This window comes from Schistocerca piceifrons, chromosome 3 (genome assembly GCF_021461385.2).
Source record: "Schistocerca piceifrons isolate TAMUIC-IGC-003096 chromosome 3, iqSchPice1.1, whole genome shotgun sequence".
In the NCBI taxonomy this organism is placed as follows: Eukaryota; Metazoa; Arthropoda; class Insecta; order Orthoptera; family Acrididae; genus Schistocerca; species Schistocerca piceifrons.
The window spans coordinates 683,092,044-683,107,752 of record NC_060140.1 but is presented as its reverse complement, the minus strand read 5'-3'; the positions used below and the strand labels follow the sequence as shown (position 1 = coordinate 683,107,752).

General features: G+C 40.4%; 1 protein-coding gene across 1 annotated transcript in view; it reads left to right on the top strand.

Annotated features, from left to right (window-relative positions):
- The window catches only part of LOC124788962 (dual oxidase), a 549,428-nt gene that overhangs the window by 378,420 nt on the left and 155,299 nt on the right, over nucleotides 1–15,709 (top strand). The window contains exon 3 of the mRNA XM_047256252.1: nucleotides 15,227–15,388. Within this exon, the coding sequence (XP_047112208.1) occupies nucleotides 15,227–15,388 (162 nt within the window). The remainder of the gene's footprint in view (nucleotides 1–15,226; nucleotides 15,389–15,709) is intronic.

The window sequence follows — 15,709 nt, the reverse complement described above, 5'->3', positions numbered from 1 at the left end:
TACTGCTAAACATTTATGAGTGTTTCATTGAAGATGAACGTCGTTGAATTCGGTGGTTATTTCAGGATGAGTTTGTCGGATTTGCTATACTGTGTCATCAGTCATACTCTCTGTGAAGCAGTCCCATAGCTGTTTTGGATTCGATGAATTCATGTTGTTAGAACCATGGAGAATAAGTCTCTCATTTGTTGAGCTGACGCTGTGAGTGAGGCTTCTTGTAGTGTTAATTCCCAGTGTTTGTCGTTTTCCGGTAGTTCTAAGCGTTGGCATGCTTCTTTGTACGTCTGGCGTAGGTAACCGTCAGCAATCTTGAGATCTGTAAAATTTGTTAGTCCCTGTATTTCGTGTAGCAACATCCAAAGATAGAAACATTCGGTGTTGTTCGGAAGTACGGTGTACATTCGGCCTAGTGACCCAGTTTTCGTGATTTCTGGATGATCTTCTACTGGATTTCTTTGTTTTCGTCGCAGAAAGATGTTTCTTGTTGTGTAGGGACGTCGACATATAGTAATGTTTTCGCGAATGGATCCGTTTGGCACAGTCGGTAAAAAGCTGTTTATGGTATGTTCTGAGGTGGTTCGCTTGCAAAGGTTCTGATGGTGTCTTTTGTGAAGTAACCTCTCTGCCCATTCTCCAAACATGCTGCCAAATGTGACACAGATCGTTCGCATTCGTGTGTGGGAAAACCGAAAACCCGCCACACTGCTTCGTTACTATTGTATCTTCCCATATGGTACGTGAGGATCTCGTCGTTTCTGTTTTGTTGTTCTCTGTCTTCGACTGTTTGAAATACTGCCATATAACTGCCTTTGTATACGTACTTATACACTATGGGATCAAAAGTGACATGAAATGTTGACAAACTTAGCGGTTTCGGAAATGTTTCCAGCCATGGCCTAAAGCCAATGATCATGCCCTTTTGGACGTCAGGTAAATCGCTCCGTTTCCGCATTATGACAACGGCTGAATTGTTTCCGCGCCCCCGATACGCTTTATATATTCTCTACTGCTAGTGGTGCCACCTGTCATCTGTGAGTAGTTATTGCACGTTGACGTCCAACACAGACGGTGGTCAGGCTAATATCACTGAACCAAGTATGTTCTTCTTGTAATTCAGACCCTTTGTAAGATGCATGTATACTCGATGGAAAACGTTTTATAGGGCAATATACACAGTTACTGTATTCACCTTATGTATAGTTGTCCTACTTTGGTACAGACCGGTCTAGGAAGGTCAAAATGTGACCAAAATCAGTAGTCAAAATAAACACCAGTAAACTGTGAATTCCGTGGTGCAATTCCTTACGTTAATGTTCTTCTTGTCTGTCCTCACATCCCACGATGTACACTGTATCTTATATACTCCTGCTGGTCCTACTTTACTTTTCGCTTTCCTACTCACATACCTTAAATTAAGGGGCGAGCGTAAACTCATTCCCTCATAAAAAAATTTCTAAGGGTCTATTCTAAATACATCTACGAGGTTTGTTGTAAATGGTAGCTTAATTCATATTTTTTTTAGTTCTAATACTGGAGTCATTATCTATTCCTTATCGGTTCCCATTTCTTGTCTGTCACGTCATCAGACTAGTCCTCTCTGAGGCCTTCGGTGTACTTTTCCCATTTACCCACTCTCTCCTCTGAACTTGAGAGTGGAGTTCCAATTGTACTCTCAATGTTGACATCCTTGCTTTTGATTTCACCGTATTTTTTTCCCAGCCATATCGCCTTCACTTGCCTGCAATGCCTGTTAACTTCATTCCTAAGTGATTTGTATTACTGTATTTCCCCGAATATTTTTTTACTTCCTTTTCTCGTGTATCAGTTTGAGTATTTTTTGTGTTACGCAAGGTTTTTTCCCAGTTACCTTCCTTGTACACACAGCACAACTCCTGTGATTGCTTTTTTTTCAGAGATATCCATTTCTATTCGACGGATTTTTGAAAACTTCACAGCACGAAGTTATTGGATGTATCAATGAGGAGATTTGTGACTGTATACACTCAAGTTTGGATAGAACCTCACAATTACTGAAGTATATGAAATAAAATCGTCATAACTTCTGAACGGTTTGCGTTAGGACGTTCAAACTGCACGGTTGGCCGCGGGGTATGAGTGGCATTAGCATGGATTGGTTTAGCGACAAATCTCACTTTAATTTGGATGTGTTCGTCAATAAGCAAAATTGGCGCATTTGGGGCACTGAGAAGCCGCATTTCGCGATCGAGAAGTCTCTTCACCCTCAACGGGTGACTGTGTGGTGTGCAATGTCCAGTCACGGAATAATCGGTGAGATATTCCGTGATGGCACGGCGACTGCCGAACGGTACGTGAAGATTTTGGAAGATGATTTCATCCCCGTTATCCAAAGTGACCCTGATTTCGATAAGATGTGATTCGTGCAAGACGGAGCTCAACCTCATCGAAGCAGCAGAGTGTTTGATGTCCTGGAGGAGCACTTTGTGGACCGCACTGTGGCTCTAGGGTACACAGAGGCCACTGGCATGGGCCTCGATTGGCCGCCATATTCTTCGAATCTGAACACATGCGACTCCGTTTCGTGGGCCTGTGTTAAAGACAAGGTGTACAAGAATAACCCAAAAACCAATGCTGAGCTGAAAATAGTCATTCAGGAGGTCATCGACAGCATCGATGTTCCGACACTTCAGCGTATCATGCAGAATTTCGCTATTCGTCTGCGCCGCACCATCGCCAATGATGGCAGGCATATAGAACATGTTATAACCTAAATCCAAATATCTGTAGTGACAATTACATGTTGAATAAAGTGTGTGCACGCTGTAGTTTGTAACTAATTTGCATTTTTTTCATATAGTTCAATAATAGTCACCCTGAACTTGCATAGTGGGCGAAACAACAGATGTTTCAGACGTGTCACAATACTCTATTGTTGTCACACAAGTGGACTCCAAGAGCGAAATTCAAAAACACTTTCTTGATTTTTATGACGTTAGTGAAGATAAACTGCTGCTGCTGCTTTCTTTACTGTGCTGAGTACCGTCTCTCAGAATTATGATATGAAGAACAAACTGGTGGCCCGCACCTATGATGGTGCTTCCATTCTGGCAGGAGAATTAAGGTCTGCAAGTTAAGGTCCGTGAAAATGTTTCACAAGTTCTTTTTACTTACTGTTTTGCACAGCGTTATACTTAGTTTTGCAGCAGAGCGGTTCTTGTATAAAACAGTAAGAATTTTTTTCTCCACGCTTCAGGGTATACCTGTTTTCTTCCACCTGTCTTCCAAATGCACAGCAATTCTCGACAGTATTGTGCGTAAACGCATTTCTTCAAACAGTGAAACGAGATGGAACTGTGATGCTAGAATAATATCAGCCATTCACGAAAACCGACTGTGGCTGAGGTTTTGAATGAAATAATTGCCAGTCCAGGCTGTAGTGCAACGACTAGAAGAGAAGCGCGTCATTTGAGGAACGGCTTTCCAGACTTTGACTTTTTTCTTCTCCTCTTTGTTTTCGAAAGCATATTTTTAAAGACTGAACTGCTTTTCAACATTCTTCAGGAAAAACCAACGATGCTCAGTTTTGCAACAGTACTGTTTCACAGTGCGTAGCATACATGAGAAATTTAAGAAATGAAGGCAAATTAATCGACCTTTAAATTCCACGAAACATTTCACTAATTCACAAGCTGAAGCTTCCATGACTGAGGCTGAATTGATACATGAATACATTGGCAATACATCGATGTCAAAATACAAACAGGTGTACTTCGATGTATTGGACAACGTTGTAACAGAATTGGAATCAAGATTTTTACATTGTGATAAACTGCTCTTCCTTAAATTAGGTAATACTACTCAGTTCGCCAATTACGCTCAGCATTTCCGTGTGTGTTCATTATTACAAACGTATTTTACATTATTACATTCACTGTCAGTTTTGTGTAGAACTGGAGACTGTATTTTCTTCCCAGTATAAGGAAACATTTCACTCTGTCAGTTTGGGAGACTTTATCAAAAGAATGTCTGGAAGCTTTCAAACTATTCGTCTAATTGCTAACAGCCCTGCAACAAGTGCTTCAGTTGAAAGTACTTTTTCTTGTATAAAATGAATGAAAACATATTTGAGGAACAATGTGGACCAGGATCACTTATCAGCTTTTGTTTGTACCGCAACTGAAAAACCAGTACTGCGAATAACTGAAAGCCGAGACATGTGGTATGACACTGTTATCGAAAGATTCGGGGAGAAGTAGGATTGTCGAGTTGTTTTACAAGTAACAACGCAAAAACGCTCACTCTACCAGTTTTCTGCAAATAAAAGCAAGCGTCACTCTTATTATTATTGTTATTATTGCAAATAAAAGCAAGCATCACTCTTATTATTATTATTATTAGCAGTGGTAGTAGTAATAGTAGCGATGGCGGTAGTCGTTAGGAACGCTAGATACGCGTACGTTAAAAGAGAAGGAAAGGGGATTTTCCAATATTTTTCCTGGCCTCCCCAGAATTTAAACCCGTGATCCGCCATTGGTGGTAAGTTTCTGTGTTATTTGTTGCACAGTGAAGGTATATTATCTTCTGCCCTTTACGAAGCAACTTTGTCCTTCCAGAAGTAACACTTCTGTAGTAATCTTTAATCTGATACTTAATACTCCTAAATGTATTTCATAGGAAGTGTTTAATATGCTGATGCCCCCATAATTTGGAGTTTTACTGCGATACCTTTTTTAAGAGAGTGACAACACTTTTTCTGTAAGTGAATCTTCAGGAACTTCAATGTTTAGCCTGCAGATAATTATCAAATATAAAACTTAAGCAGTGATCTCTTATTGTGGAAATTATTGGACGTAATTCTTTCCTTCGATTTTTAATCTGTCATCATGGCTACGCCCACCTGTGCATTGATGTTCTTCAACACAGTTGTATAACAACATACACTGACGGAAAAAATCGCAACACGAACTTGATTTACACGTGTGCAGATTGGAATGCCAAAGTAGATAATAGCCCTATAAAGGACACGGTGGGAAATTACAGAGAATATACAATAAATGGAAACGATAATCAGATGAGAAGCTTCCTTACTTAACAACAACCTCAAAGTAATTAATACGTTCTTACGAGAGAAAAATACACACAAAGACACATAGGCTATCAGAGCAAGTAAAACAGTTACAGAATATGTTGTAACGAATATGAAATCTGTTTCCGTAGTGCGAGAAATTAAAATTTTCAGAGGACATGACATTTTGAGCGCCAGTTTTTTTAGCTACGGCTTTATTACTAAGGAAGAGACTCAACGACTCATCGCCTACAAACAAAGAAAAATCAATCAGTTTTAAACTAATATTGTTAATAGATCTTTCAATTTCAGATCTAGGTCTCTACCAACAAAGGTTAATTTAATAAAAACACCCACAAAAAATGATTTGAACTTCGAAAACATCAAGTATTGTATAGATAAAGGAGCAGGTGAAGCCATAGGAAAGAAATCTAAATGGCAAAGGAAAATAAAAGGGTTTAAAATTTGGAGTAAAGAAACTGAAGAAATAATTAAAGGAAAGCAAAGGCCGTACGAGTTCTTCTGCAGTCTCCCAATGACCAATAGAGGGAAAACTACTCTTCGTTATCCTTACTACCACAGCGACTCTTTCTTCTGTTCCTTCAGCTACTATCGTGTTTAATACTCCAAGGTTGTTAGATTATCAAATGGCTCAAATGGCTCTGAACACTATGGGACTTAACATCTGAGGTCATCAGTCCCCTAGAACCTAGAACTGCTTGAACCTAACTAAACTAAGGACATCACATACATCCATGCCCGAGGCAGGATTCGAACCTGCGACCGTAGCGGTAGCGCGGTTCCAGACTGAAGCGCCTAGAATCGCTAGGTCACAACGGCCGGCGTTAGATTATCCTCTCCTTTTACATATTGAATTACCTGTTCGCTCTCCTCATATACTTACCCTGTCACTTCATCTTTTGATTATGACGTCGGCAGGTATACCACAATTATTACTATATTAAACGTATTTGGAATTGTGAATATGGACAACCATCAGCGCATGTGCAAAGGACAGAATAACACAGGTATTGCGGTGTTGCAATATCGTATAAGTTGTCGGTTTGCTACCAATTCTGTTGAGATCAACCCTGTCATTGGCTCGCAATAGTTCACTCTCTGCCCTGGTTTTCTTTTCATAACGATTCCTACTCCCATTATACCATTTTCTGCTGCTGTTAATGTTGCCCTATATTCATCTGACCAGAAATCCGTATCTTTTTTCCATTTCATTTCATTGACTCCCAGTATATCTGGATTTAGCCTTTACATTTCCTTTTTTAGATCTTCTAGCTTCCTCCCACATTAAACCTTCTGAAATTCCACCCTCCGAGTCGTTGTATGTTACCCTTCCGTTGGTTATTCAATTTTTTTCCCATGGTCACCTCCCCTCTGGTAGTCCCATATCGGAGATCCTAATAGGAAATCTTACGCCAATGAAGAGATCATCATGGCACTTTTTCAGTTACAGACCACATGTCTTTTGGGAACACACTGTGTGTCTTTAACGCAGTGTTTTCCATTGCCTTCTGCATCCTCAAGCCGTTGATCACTGCTGATTCATCTGTCTTTTAGGGACAGTTTCCGATCCGAAGGGAAAGAGGTTGCCTTGAAACTCTGTCTGCTCCTCAGCCCTCTTTGAGAAGGCCTTAGCAGAATGAGGGATTCTTCAACAGCCACAGCTAATGATTTTTATTCAAAATTTAAGTTATGGTTTGGTTCTAATTCGGAACTCCGATGTTTTGATTACTAGTCCAAGACGCTTCGCCTAGACCAAAGCAAGAATCAAACACGTTTTTTCCCCTTTTTCTAATTATATTTTCTTACTTTAGTTATTTTCTCCTCTTACTTAAATTACCCCTAGACCCGAAATCCATCTATTATATTCGATCAGTTCAGAACTCTACCACTGCAGAAATCTGGTATTTTTCGTTTCGCAGGGCTCCACCCATCTCACTGCCCCATCCCCCCACCCCCATCAGCACCCCCACCCCCGCTTCTAGCCGGCCCTTTCACTCACAATATCTTGCCTTTTCGGTCTGGCTTCGGTGCTGTTATCTCTGTGTGTTCTCTTTCTGATTCCAAGATAATGAAGATTTCTTGTTGTAATTGTCACAGAGCGAGATTGTATTGTATTATGTAGATGTAGAGTAATAGGACCTCTGAAACATTGCCACAGAATCGTTAGATATATACCTAAATTCGAAGGAAGCCCTAGTATTAATTTCATGAAATTCTTTTAACAATAATAATAATAATAATAATAATCTGTACAACATTTTAATTGCGAATTGTTAAACAAGGGCGAAAAAGGAGAAAGTCCCATTGAGCCTGCAGCATTAAGATTCAAAAGCTGGCCTACAATACCCTTCATGAAATATTCATCAGGACAGTCAGACAGAGTGAAGACACAGCAGATACACTGCGTGAAATACTTGGTCAAATGTCTAAGGTGCTTTTGAAACAGGTAGGCATCCTTTAAAATTAAGAGCAGCCTTCACGCATATTCATTACAAATCAGATTCCCACTTGCGTCATCCGACAACTGCTACCTTGCATTTCTCTGCGAAGGACTACACAGTTTCGGCATTCGAAGTATTCCAAAAGTAAGTTAGCGACTCATACGGCATTCCACACATGTGACGTAGGAAGGTAAGCATTCCTATTATGCCAGTGAAGTTACAAGTGACAGCTATTACTCTTCAAGGAAGACTTCTCTGGAGAGACGCTACTCTGTGAGGTGACAGCTGGCGAGATAAATGCTGTAAGAGCTGGCGCGTGGCATTTTCTAATTAACAGGGCTCTGCAGGCAGGACTGCTCAAGAAAACGGCAACAGTATTACTGAATTCACCTCTGTGTGGAATGACTATAGAGCGAAAGTTACACCCTCGCTCGCGAAACTCGGTTGAGACGAATGATGAAAGCAACCAGTCCATGCTGTGTAAATTCTAATACAGTTTCTGTGACTCTGCTTTGCTGCCTTTTTAGCACTTTTGTGAATAATACGAGAAAAGGCTTCAGTGGTGTGACATAAAAATTGATCTTGTATTTTACTAGCTTTGAACAAAAGGACTGCATAAGTTTAGCTAAATAATGTGTGAAATGAAAATGAAATGCTCGTATGACATTACTGGCCGGTAGAACCCCGTCTGTGGTAGATCTGCGGCCTAGTTCAAGTCATCTAAAGTCACACTGGCGCCTTGCGCATCTATGAATATAAGAGGAAATGATTAGAACAACACGAACACCCAGCCAGCAACGGAGAAAATATGTATCGAGGACCAAACGACCTAAAAAAGCAGCACTTCCCACTACAAGCACGGTGTGTTGATCATCGTCTCTTACAAATCACATACAAGAGGCTGCAACTGTTAGTATCTCGCACTCCGATGCAAATGCAAATTTCTGAAATAACCAGGGACACATCTTGCTGTAAATAATAGTAATATCAAAGTTAGAGTCTAATCAACAATATTAGGTACAGTTCCAATCTATTGCAGGTCCATATGCAACCAATAAAGCATTTTAACAACAGTTTCACATTACATTTACTCCCTCCTGATTTTGTTGGTCAATAATAGTCAAAAATGGTTCAAATGGCTCTGCGCACTATGGGACTCAAAATCTGAGGTCATCAGTCCCCTAGAACTTAGAACTACTTAAACCTAACTAACCTAAGGACGACACACACATGGATGCCCGAGGCAGGATTCGAACCTGCGACCGTAGCGGTCGCGCGGTTCCAGACTGTAGCGCCAGAACCGCTCGGCCACTACGTCCGGTCAATAATCGTCACCTTTCATAAACATGTCCATATAATTTTCGTTATTCACTATTTCATTTTAGCACAGAACGAATCTGCATAATGCAGTCACAAAAATATTTAACCACATTCTCAGTGAAATTATAGCCAATATGAGATATATTTCCCTTCCTGTTCCTCCTCACTCTCTTCCACTGCTTCTCTCTCTCTCTCTCTCTCTCTCTCTCTCTCTCAGTGTATGCAGTGTGTACGGGCTCGGTTCCAAACCACAGGCAACGTTGATTGTAGGTCAGTTCAGTGTCAACCAAGAGCATCCAATCCAGGTGTGATAGACGGCCTCAGCGAACCAGAAGTATCTGAAAGACAGTTGTATACAAATCGATCTGCTTCCTCAAGACTTGTACATGGGGTGATTAAGAAGTTTCCGTTCGAAGGCCGCACAGACCAGAATCGTTATTCAAATCTGGTAAAATCACCGTTACCGACGGACCAGTTTGAAATTACCCTTTTGATAAAACGCAGTGTCCTGCTACGTGAAAAAGTCTTTAATTGCCTGCTGCACATCCTCGTCCGACAAAAATCGTCGACTTTTGAAAGCCTTTTTTAATGTACAGAAGGCGTGATAATCGCATGGGGAAAAATCAGGATATAGGGGGGATGCTCGAATATCTCCCACTTGAGTTGGCATACCTCCTGCATTACGACGTTCCCAATTTAGGGACGTGCGTATTCATGTAGCAGCAGCACCCATTGGCGCACAATTCCACAACGGTGGTTTTCGACAAAAGTGCTGCCTCATGGAATTCTTGTTTCTCCGTTGGATATCTACCGGTGTTCGTCCTTCGGCAGCCAAGAAAAGAATAACAGCACGTTGATCCTGTTTGGACGCATTTGGTAATAACATTGCCATTGTTCACGTTCCCGCGTATGCCGCACGCACGTCGGGAAGGTGGGAATGCCACATTAACCGCTTGCCTGCATGTAGGCGCTTATTTACTCCCATCGAAGTCGGCTACGTTGCTTACACGTTGCAGAAATTCCCACGCATTGAAATTTTTTGTTTACAGTTTCCCGACTACTGAATACCGGAGGGTCAAATCACTTTGTCAGTTTGACACAAGTGCGACAGAGTAGGTCTCGCTTGCGGAAATGCTAAGTCGAACCTGGTTTGTTGTGAACGTTGCAAAACCGAATAAGACCATAAGAACAATAGCAGTGACATCCTCTGCGGAGATGAATCCCATTTTAGTTTGCAGAATGACCCTCGTCACACTTTAGTCTGCATGAACACTATTAACCAGCACCATCACAAGAATGGTTTTCAGTTTGGAAAGTAGCAGAAATCTACCAGCAGAGTGAGGCTGTGAGGACAGATCGTGAGTAGTCTCTGGCTGGCACAGTCAGTAAGAGTATGCATACAATCAAAAAAATTAAAAAAAAGACCGCGAGTTAACTGAAGCTGGATATTTACTAACGCCGTTGAAAAATATGACATTTGAGATACGTACGTGTCTTAAATGTCAATATTGTCAATTGTGATACATAATTACGCAACGCAGATAATTTTAGCAATATCAGAAAAATTATATAAAATATGATTGAAAGACATACATATCTTTCCCATGCTGAATCTGTATACCATGCTGAATCTAACGTGAGTCAGACATTTGAATGCCTGAGTATTTTTTTTTTTTTTTTTTAGTTTTACATTTATAGTTTTGCAGAGATCTAATTTTCATATACAAGCAATTGCCGGTGTAACTTCCTAATTTAACTTTAGAAATATGTTAACTTTTTTACGTGATATTGATGAAATCAAACAAATTTTTAATTATTTTTTCTACGCAATAATTAGTCTTAATAGTGCATAAAATTTGCAATAAGGCTAGTGATATTTTTTATGTGAAAAGAATGAAAGATTTTTGGAAAATATACAAAAACAGCAACGGTGAACTAATTTTCGAATGCTGCAGCAAATGCAGACATGAAGGATAATAATTTCATTATTAGAGCGTGGCTCACTTTGCCTTAAATTTATTGGAAATTTTAGGTTTTAAATTTAAACTACATATAAAAAGTTGTGAACAGCGTAATATGAAAGCATTGTCAGTTTAACATTGATTACTGAAAAAAAAAGAATTCGAAGTAAAAAGTTGTGATCCTAAATGAGTAAGCTATGTCAAAATCATTGTAAGTAACGGAACGAGAAATGTAAATAAAGAGTGTCACAGGATTCTGAAACTGCAAACGTATGACTTCAATAGGTGTGATAAATTTGTGTCAAACATTAGGAATTTACCATAAATTAGATTTTTACGTCCAAATAAAGCTGTCACGATGCCTAGTTCTGACTGAAGATCGAAAAGGGGTGTCCGCCCGCTCTTCACACAAAAAAAATGGCTCTGAGCACTATGGGACTTAACTACTGAGGTCATCAGTCCCCTAGAACTTAGAACTACTTAAACCTAACTAACCTAAGGACACCACACACATCCATGCCCGAGGCAGGATTCGAACCTGCGACCGTAGCGGTCACGCGGTTCCAAACTGACGCACTTAGAACCGCACGGTCACACCGGCCGGCGCTCTTCTCGCACCTACGCCACAAGGAGCACCTGCTAGTTGTCTCACGAGGTTTTAAACACCCTTCATTTTGAGGCGACTTGGTGCACAGGCAAGACCTGGGAGCATTTCTTTTCCACTAAATGCGTTAAAACTATACGGAATACAGAAATCAGTAGATAACATAACTAACAGAAGAGACGCAGATGATCAGAATCTATGTAAATCATCGCACTGCTTGAATGGAAACTGATTCTTAGTCATCTTGTAGTGCGATTGTAGCGCTCTTGCGTTTTGGCCACGCCTCCCACCAAAAGCGCTTCGCGTCTTCGTTTTACGACACTGTATCATGCATTGAAAGAGAAAATTTAAAGATTTTTGTAATCTAGTTTCCAAGTTCCACATACAACGATATAGAAGTACTGGGAATGTGGAGGCTGCAACTTGTTTGTGAATACTATTGTTTGGTGTTGTGAAGTAAAACTGGAGTAGTCTGAACTGAACTGGTTTCTTTTTGTGTTGTAATATTGAACAATGCGAGTCGTGCAATTATGTAAGCGCCATCTGATAACTGAGCCGCTAAAACTACCTAAAACCATACAGCTCTATTTGAATTAACTTTTACCGAAATAATTGGAAAACATGAAGCTGTATGCTAAAGAAACTGTCCTATGAAATTCTGTATTCTGCAGTGCAGTGAACAGTGCTACAATGCACACCGTCACAGTACGTGACTTACAGTTTCACTACACAAAACAGGATAAAAATGCTTCATGAAATTATAAAACGGATTTTGAAATAATAAATAATAAAATGTTTATGCGAAAACGTTCCGTAATTTTACGAAAGGAGACTGAATAAATAAATTCCAGTCATTAAATGATTAAATGATACACACTTAAATGTAACACTGTAAGAATAATTCTGTCTGCATAAGAAATGAAATCTGAAATGACCTTACCTACATTTTACCTGATAATGATTTTGAACTGCAAAGCTAACTGTAAAGTATCCTGCTATGTTTTGACAGAGATGTTAGACTGGTCCTAACTAACTTTTATATGGCTTACCTATGTCAACAGAAACTCGGTGCTGATCCAAGTGATCAACATGAAAAATGCAGCCCAGCAGCAAACTAACTAAAGGAATGAAAGCCTTGCACAACACAATGCAAAGAGCTGCAACTATGAGGTCTGTTCAAAAAATTCTGGAAGTTTGTCCACAAAATTTTTGTCCTCTTACCGTTTACTTATTGCGCATGGTCTCTTTCGAAATACTCTCTTCCACAATTCGTATACCGCTGCCAACGCCGTTTCCACTTCCGGAAGCAGTCTTGTTAGCCTCTTGCCGGATCGCGTGAAACGTCGTCTACGAATTTTATTTTACCTCGTCTATCGTTGTAAATCTTCGTCCTTTCAACTCTGGAAATAAAAAGGAATCCGCAGGGGCCAGGTCGGGAAAGTAAGGAGAATGAGGCAACACAGTGATTTCGTTTTGTGTGCAATAGTCACGCACCAACAGAGACGAATGTGTAGGTGCTTTATCGTGATGCACGTTTCAGGCCATTTCCTACCCACATTTTGCCACAGTCGTCACAATACGTCCCGATAGTACCATAGATAAACAGTTTGTCCTGTGGCACGAATTCATTATGAACTAATCCTTCAAAATCAAAGCAAACTATCAGCATGGCTTTGATGTTTGACCTGATCTGACGAGCTTTTTTTGGTCTCGGAGAAGACTGAACCTTGCTCTCAACATCATAACCGTAGAACCACGTCTCATCATCAGTTATGGTTCTTTTAAGGAATATCTATGAACTTATTAACAGTTTGAAAGATTTAACGGTACCACCTCAAGCCAAGCTTCTATCCCTAGCTATTGTTAACCTTTACAGCAGTATACCTGTAGATGAAACAGCTGAGATAATAAGAATGAACCTATTGAGAAACAAGACAATGAGCAAATCAGAAATCATAGAACTTGTAGATGTATTTAATCTATTGCTCTCACATAATTACGTCCCTTTTGACAATAAAATTTACAAGCAGTACCAAGGACTAGCAATGGGAAGCCCTCTTAGTAGCCTATTAGCTGAAATATTTATCAACCATACAGAAAATAAAATTCTAATACTAAATGATAACATCACAAGCAAAGTTAAATTCTATAAGTTTTTTAGGCTGTAATATACATAGTCAACAACACAGAAGAAAGCCAGAGGAGGACATCACTGATTTCGATTTCTACATATACACTGCCCCCCCCCCCCTCCTGCACCCCAAATGCCACACCAGCAGCTACATTAAAAAAATTGAAAACAGTGGACAAAGTGTTCTAGACTAATCTAGTTTAAGACTTGTTTATATTTAAGCAACATTTCTCTATGTATGTATGTATTAACGCTTGAAAATAGACAGAACGTGTTCGAAACGCGTTGCATTATGTTAGATTAAGCATAAAATAAAATAAAAAGTGACTGGTAGAAGAAACTTGAAATAAATAATAATCCCACGCAGTCACGGTCCACAAACATAGCCATTATGGTTGAAAATAATTATATCTAGTCCTCATTTGCAGGATCCAAAAGCTCTTCACAGATTGCGAGGCGTCGCTCTTTCTGGTCTTGAATCATGCGCCGTGGGACGAACTTGGCAGTAACACGACGTGTTCCTAGATGCTAACATCCGTCCGGCCATTTTTAAACTGTCTGAGCCATCCATTACTCCGAGTACGGAGTAAGCACTCACCACGGTAGGCTTTCTGCATCAATTGGTGTGTCACTGTAAAGGTTTTCTTAAGTTTTACCCAAAATTTAACGCAGAGGCGTTGCTCCTATAACTCTGCCATCTCGAAATTCGCGAACTGTGCGACACAATGTTCTACACGATACAGCACTGAACAATAACTAACGGACATGCAACAATGAAACTTGCGGCAGTTCACATAAAACACAGGCATATCGCTCCAACACACCACTGTCTCGAAATTACGAATGTTCCGAAATTTTTTGCACAGACCTCGTATTCAAACCACACTAAACTTCAGTTTTCAGCACTGTGATCTGCAGAGTGCAATACAGTGACACACAGTTAAAAATCCACAGTTTCGTGAGGTGACAGTGCAGGAAATTGCCTTCGCTAAATGATGCAGAAGAGAGTAGCATCCGAAAACTATATTGCAACTCTGATACCTTAACAACTGTCAGCATGTTTACAAAAACCACTTACAGAAAAATATATTACTCTACCATGAAGTCAATTGGTAGAATGTTAAAGGAGTGAAAAATCTATAACTTCTGAGTGCAAGCCACTTCAACTGATAATTTTGTTTCATCACGTCAGAACAATGAAAGTAACTAACGCGATATAGTAAAGAAAAATTCCACAAAAACTTTCCGTTTTTCAGACACATCGTAAATTACGCGCAAGCAGCAGTTCAGCAACAACGTTACTGAAAAATCTTCACACTTCTTAGTTAATTTTTACCAAATCAGATTTCCAAAATCCGACATCGTCTGTATCTTTATCTCTGCTGACAATATTCAAATCGCTCAGTAGTTTGACCAACATCCGGCACTTGCTCCTCACAAAATACTACTGCAACAACAATGCTGCTGACAGGTAGAGGTCATAATGCTTGTACTCACAACCGCCGTGGCGTGACACATTGACTATTCAAGAGTACTGTGTGAACAATGTCCAGTGAACAAATATTAAGTCCGACGTATCGAATGAAAGGAATAGAGCTAATACCACATTCCTTGAATACCAAAAATAGCCTAGAAACATTGCAAAGCGAGTAGGCAATTGGTATCGCGGCGTGCCTGACGTGTGTGCGTGTTTTGGTGTTGCAGACAACCAGCTGACCCGCAAGACGCCGCCGTCGTACGCGGACGGCGTGTACATGCTGGCGGGCCAGAGCCGGCCCAGCCCGCGCCGCCTCAGCCAGATGTTCATGCGGGGGCAGGACGGCATGGCCTCCGCCCGCAACAGGACCGCGCTGCTCGCCTTCTTCGGTCAGTCGCCACGTACCTTACGCACTAACAACCGAGTCACTACGATCCCTATCCACTAAAAAGGAACCATTCTTTACTCAGTCACCACACAACTTAGCCACCAACAAGAAACGATTAATTAATCACTCACCATGTCCCTTATCCAGTAAAATAGACCATTCCTAGTCAGATACTGTCTCCCTTATCCATTAACAAGCATCAGTCAGTCACCATGTCGCTAATCTACTAAAAAGGAACCATTCTTAGCTCAGTCACCATATATCTTACCCACTAACAAGAAACCATTCTCTAATCAGTCTCCATGTCCCTTATCCATTAAAG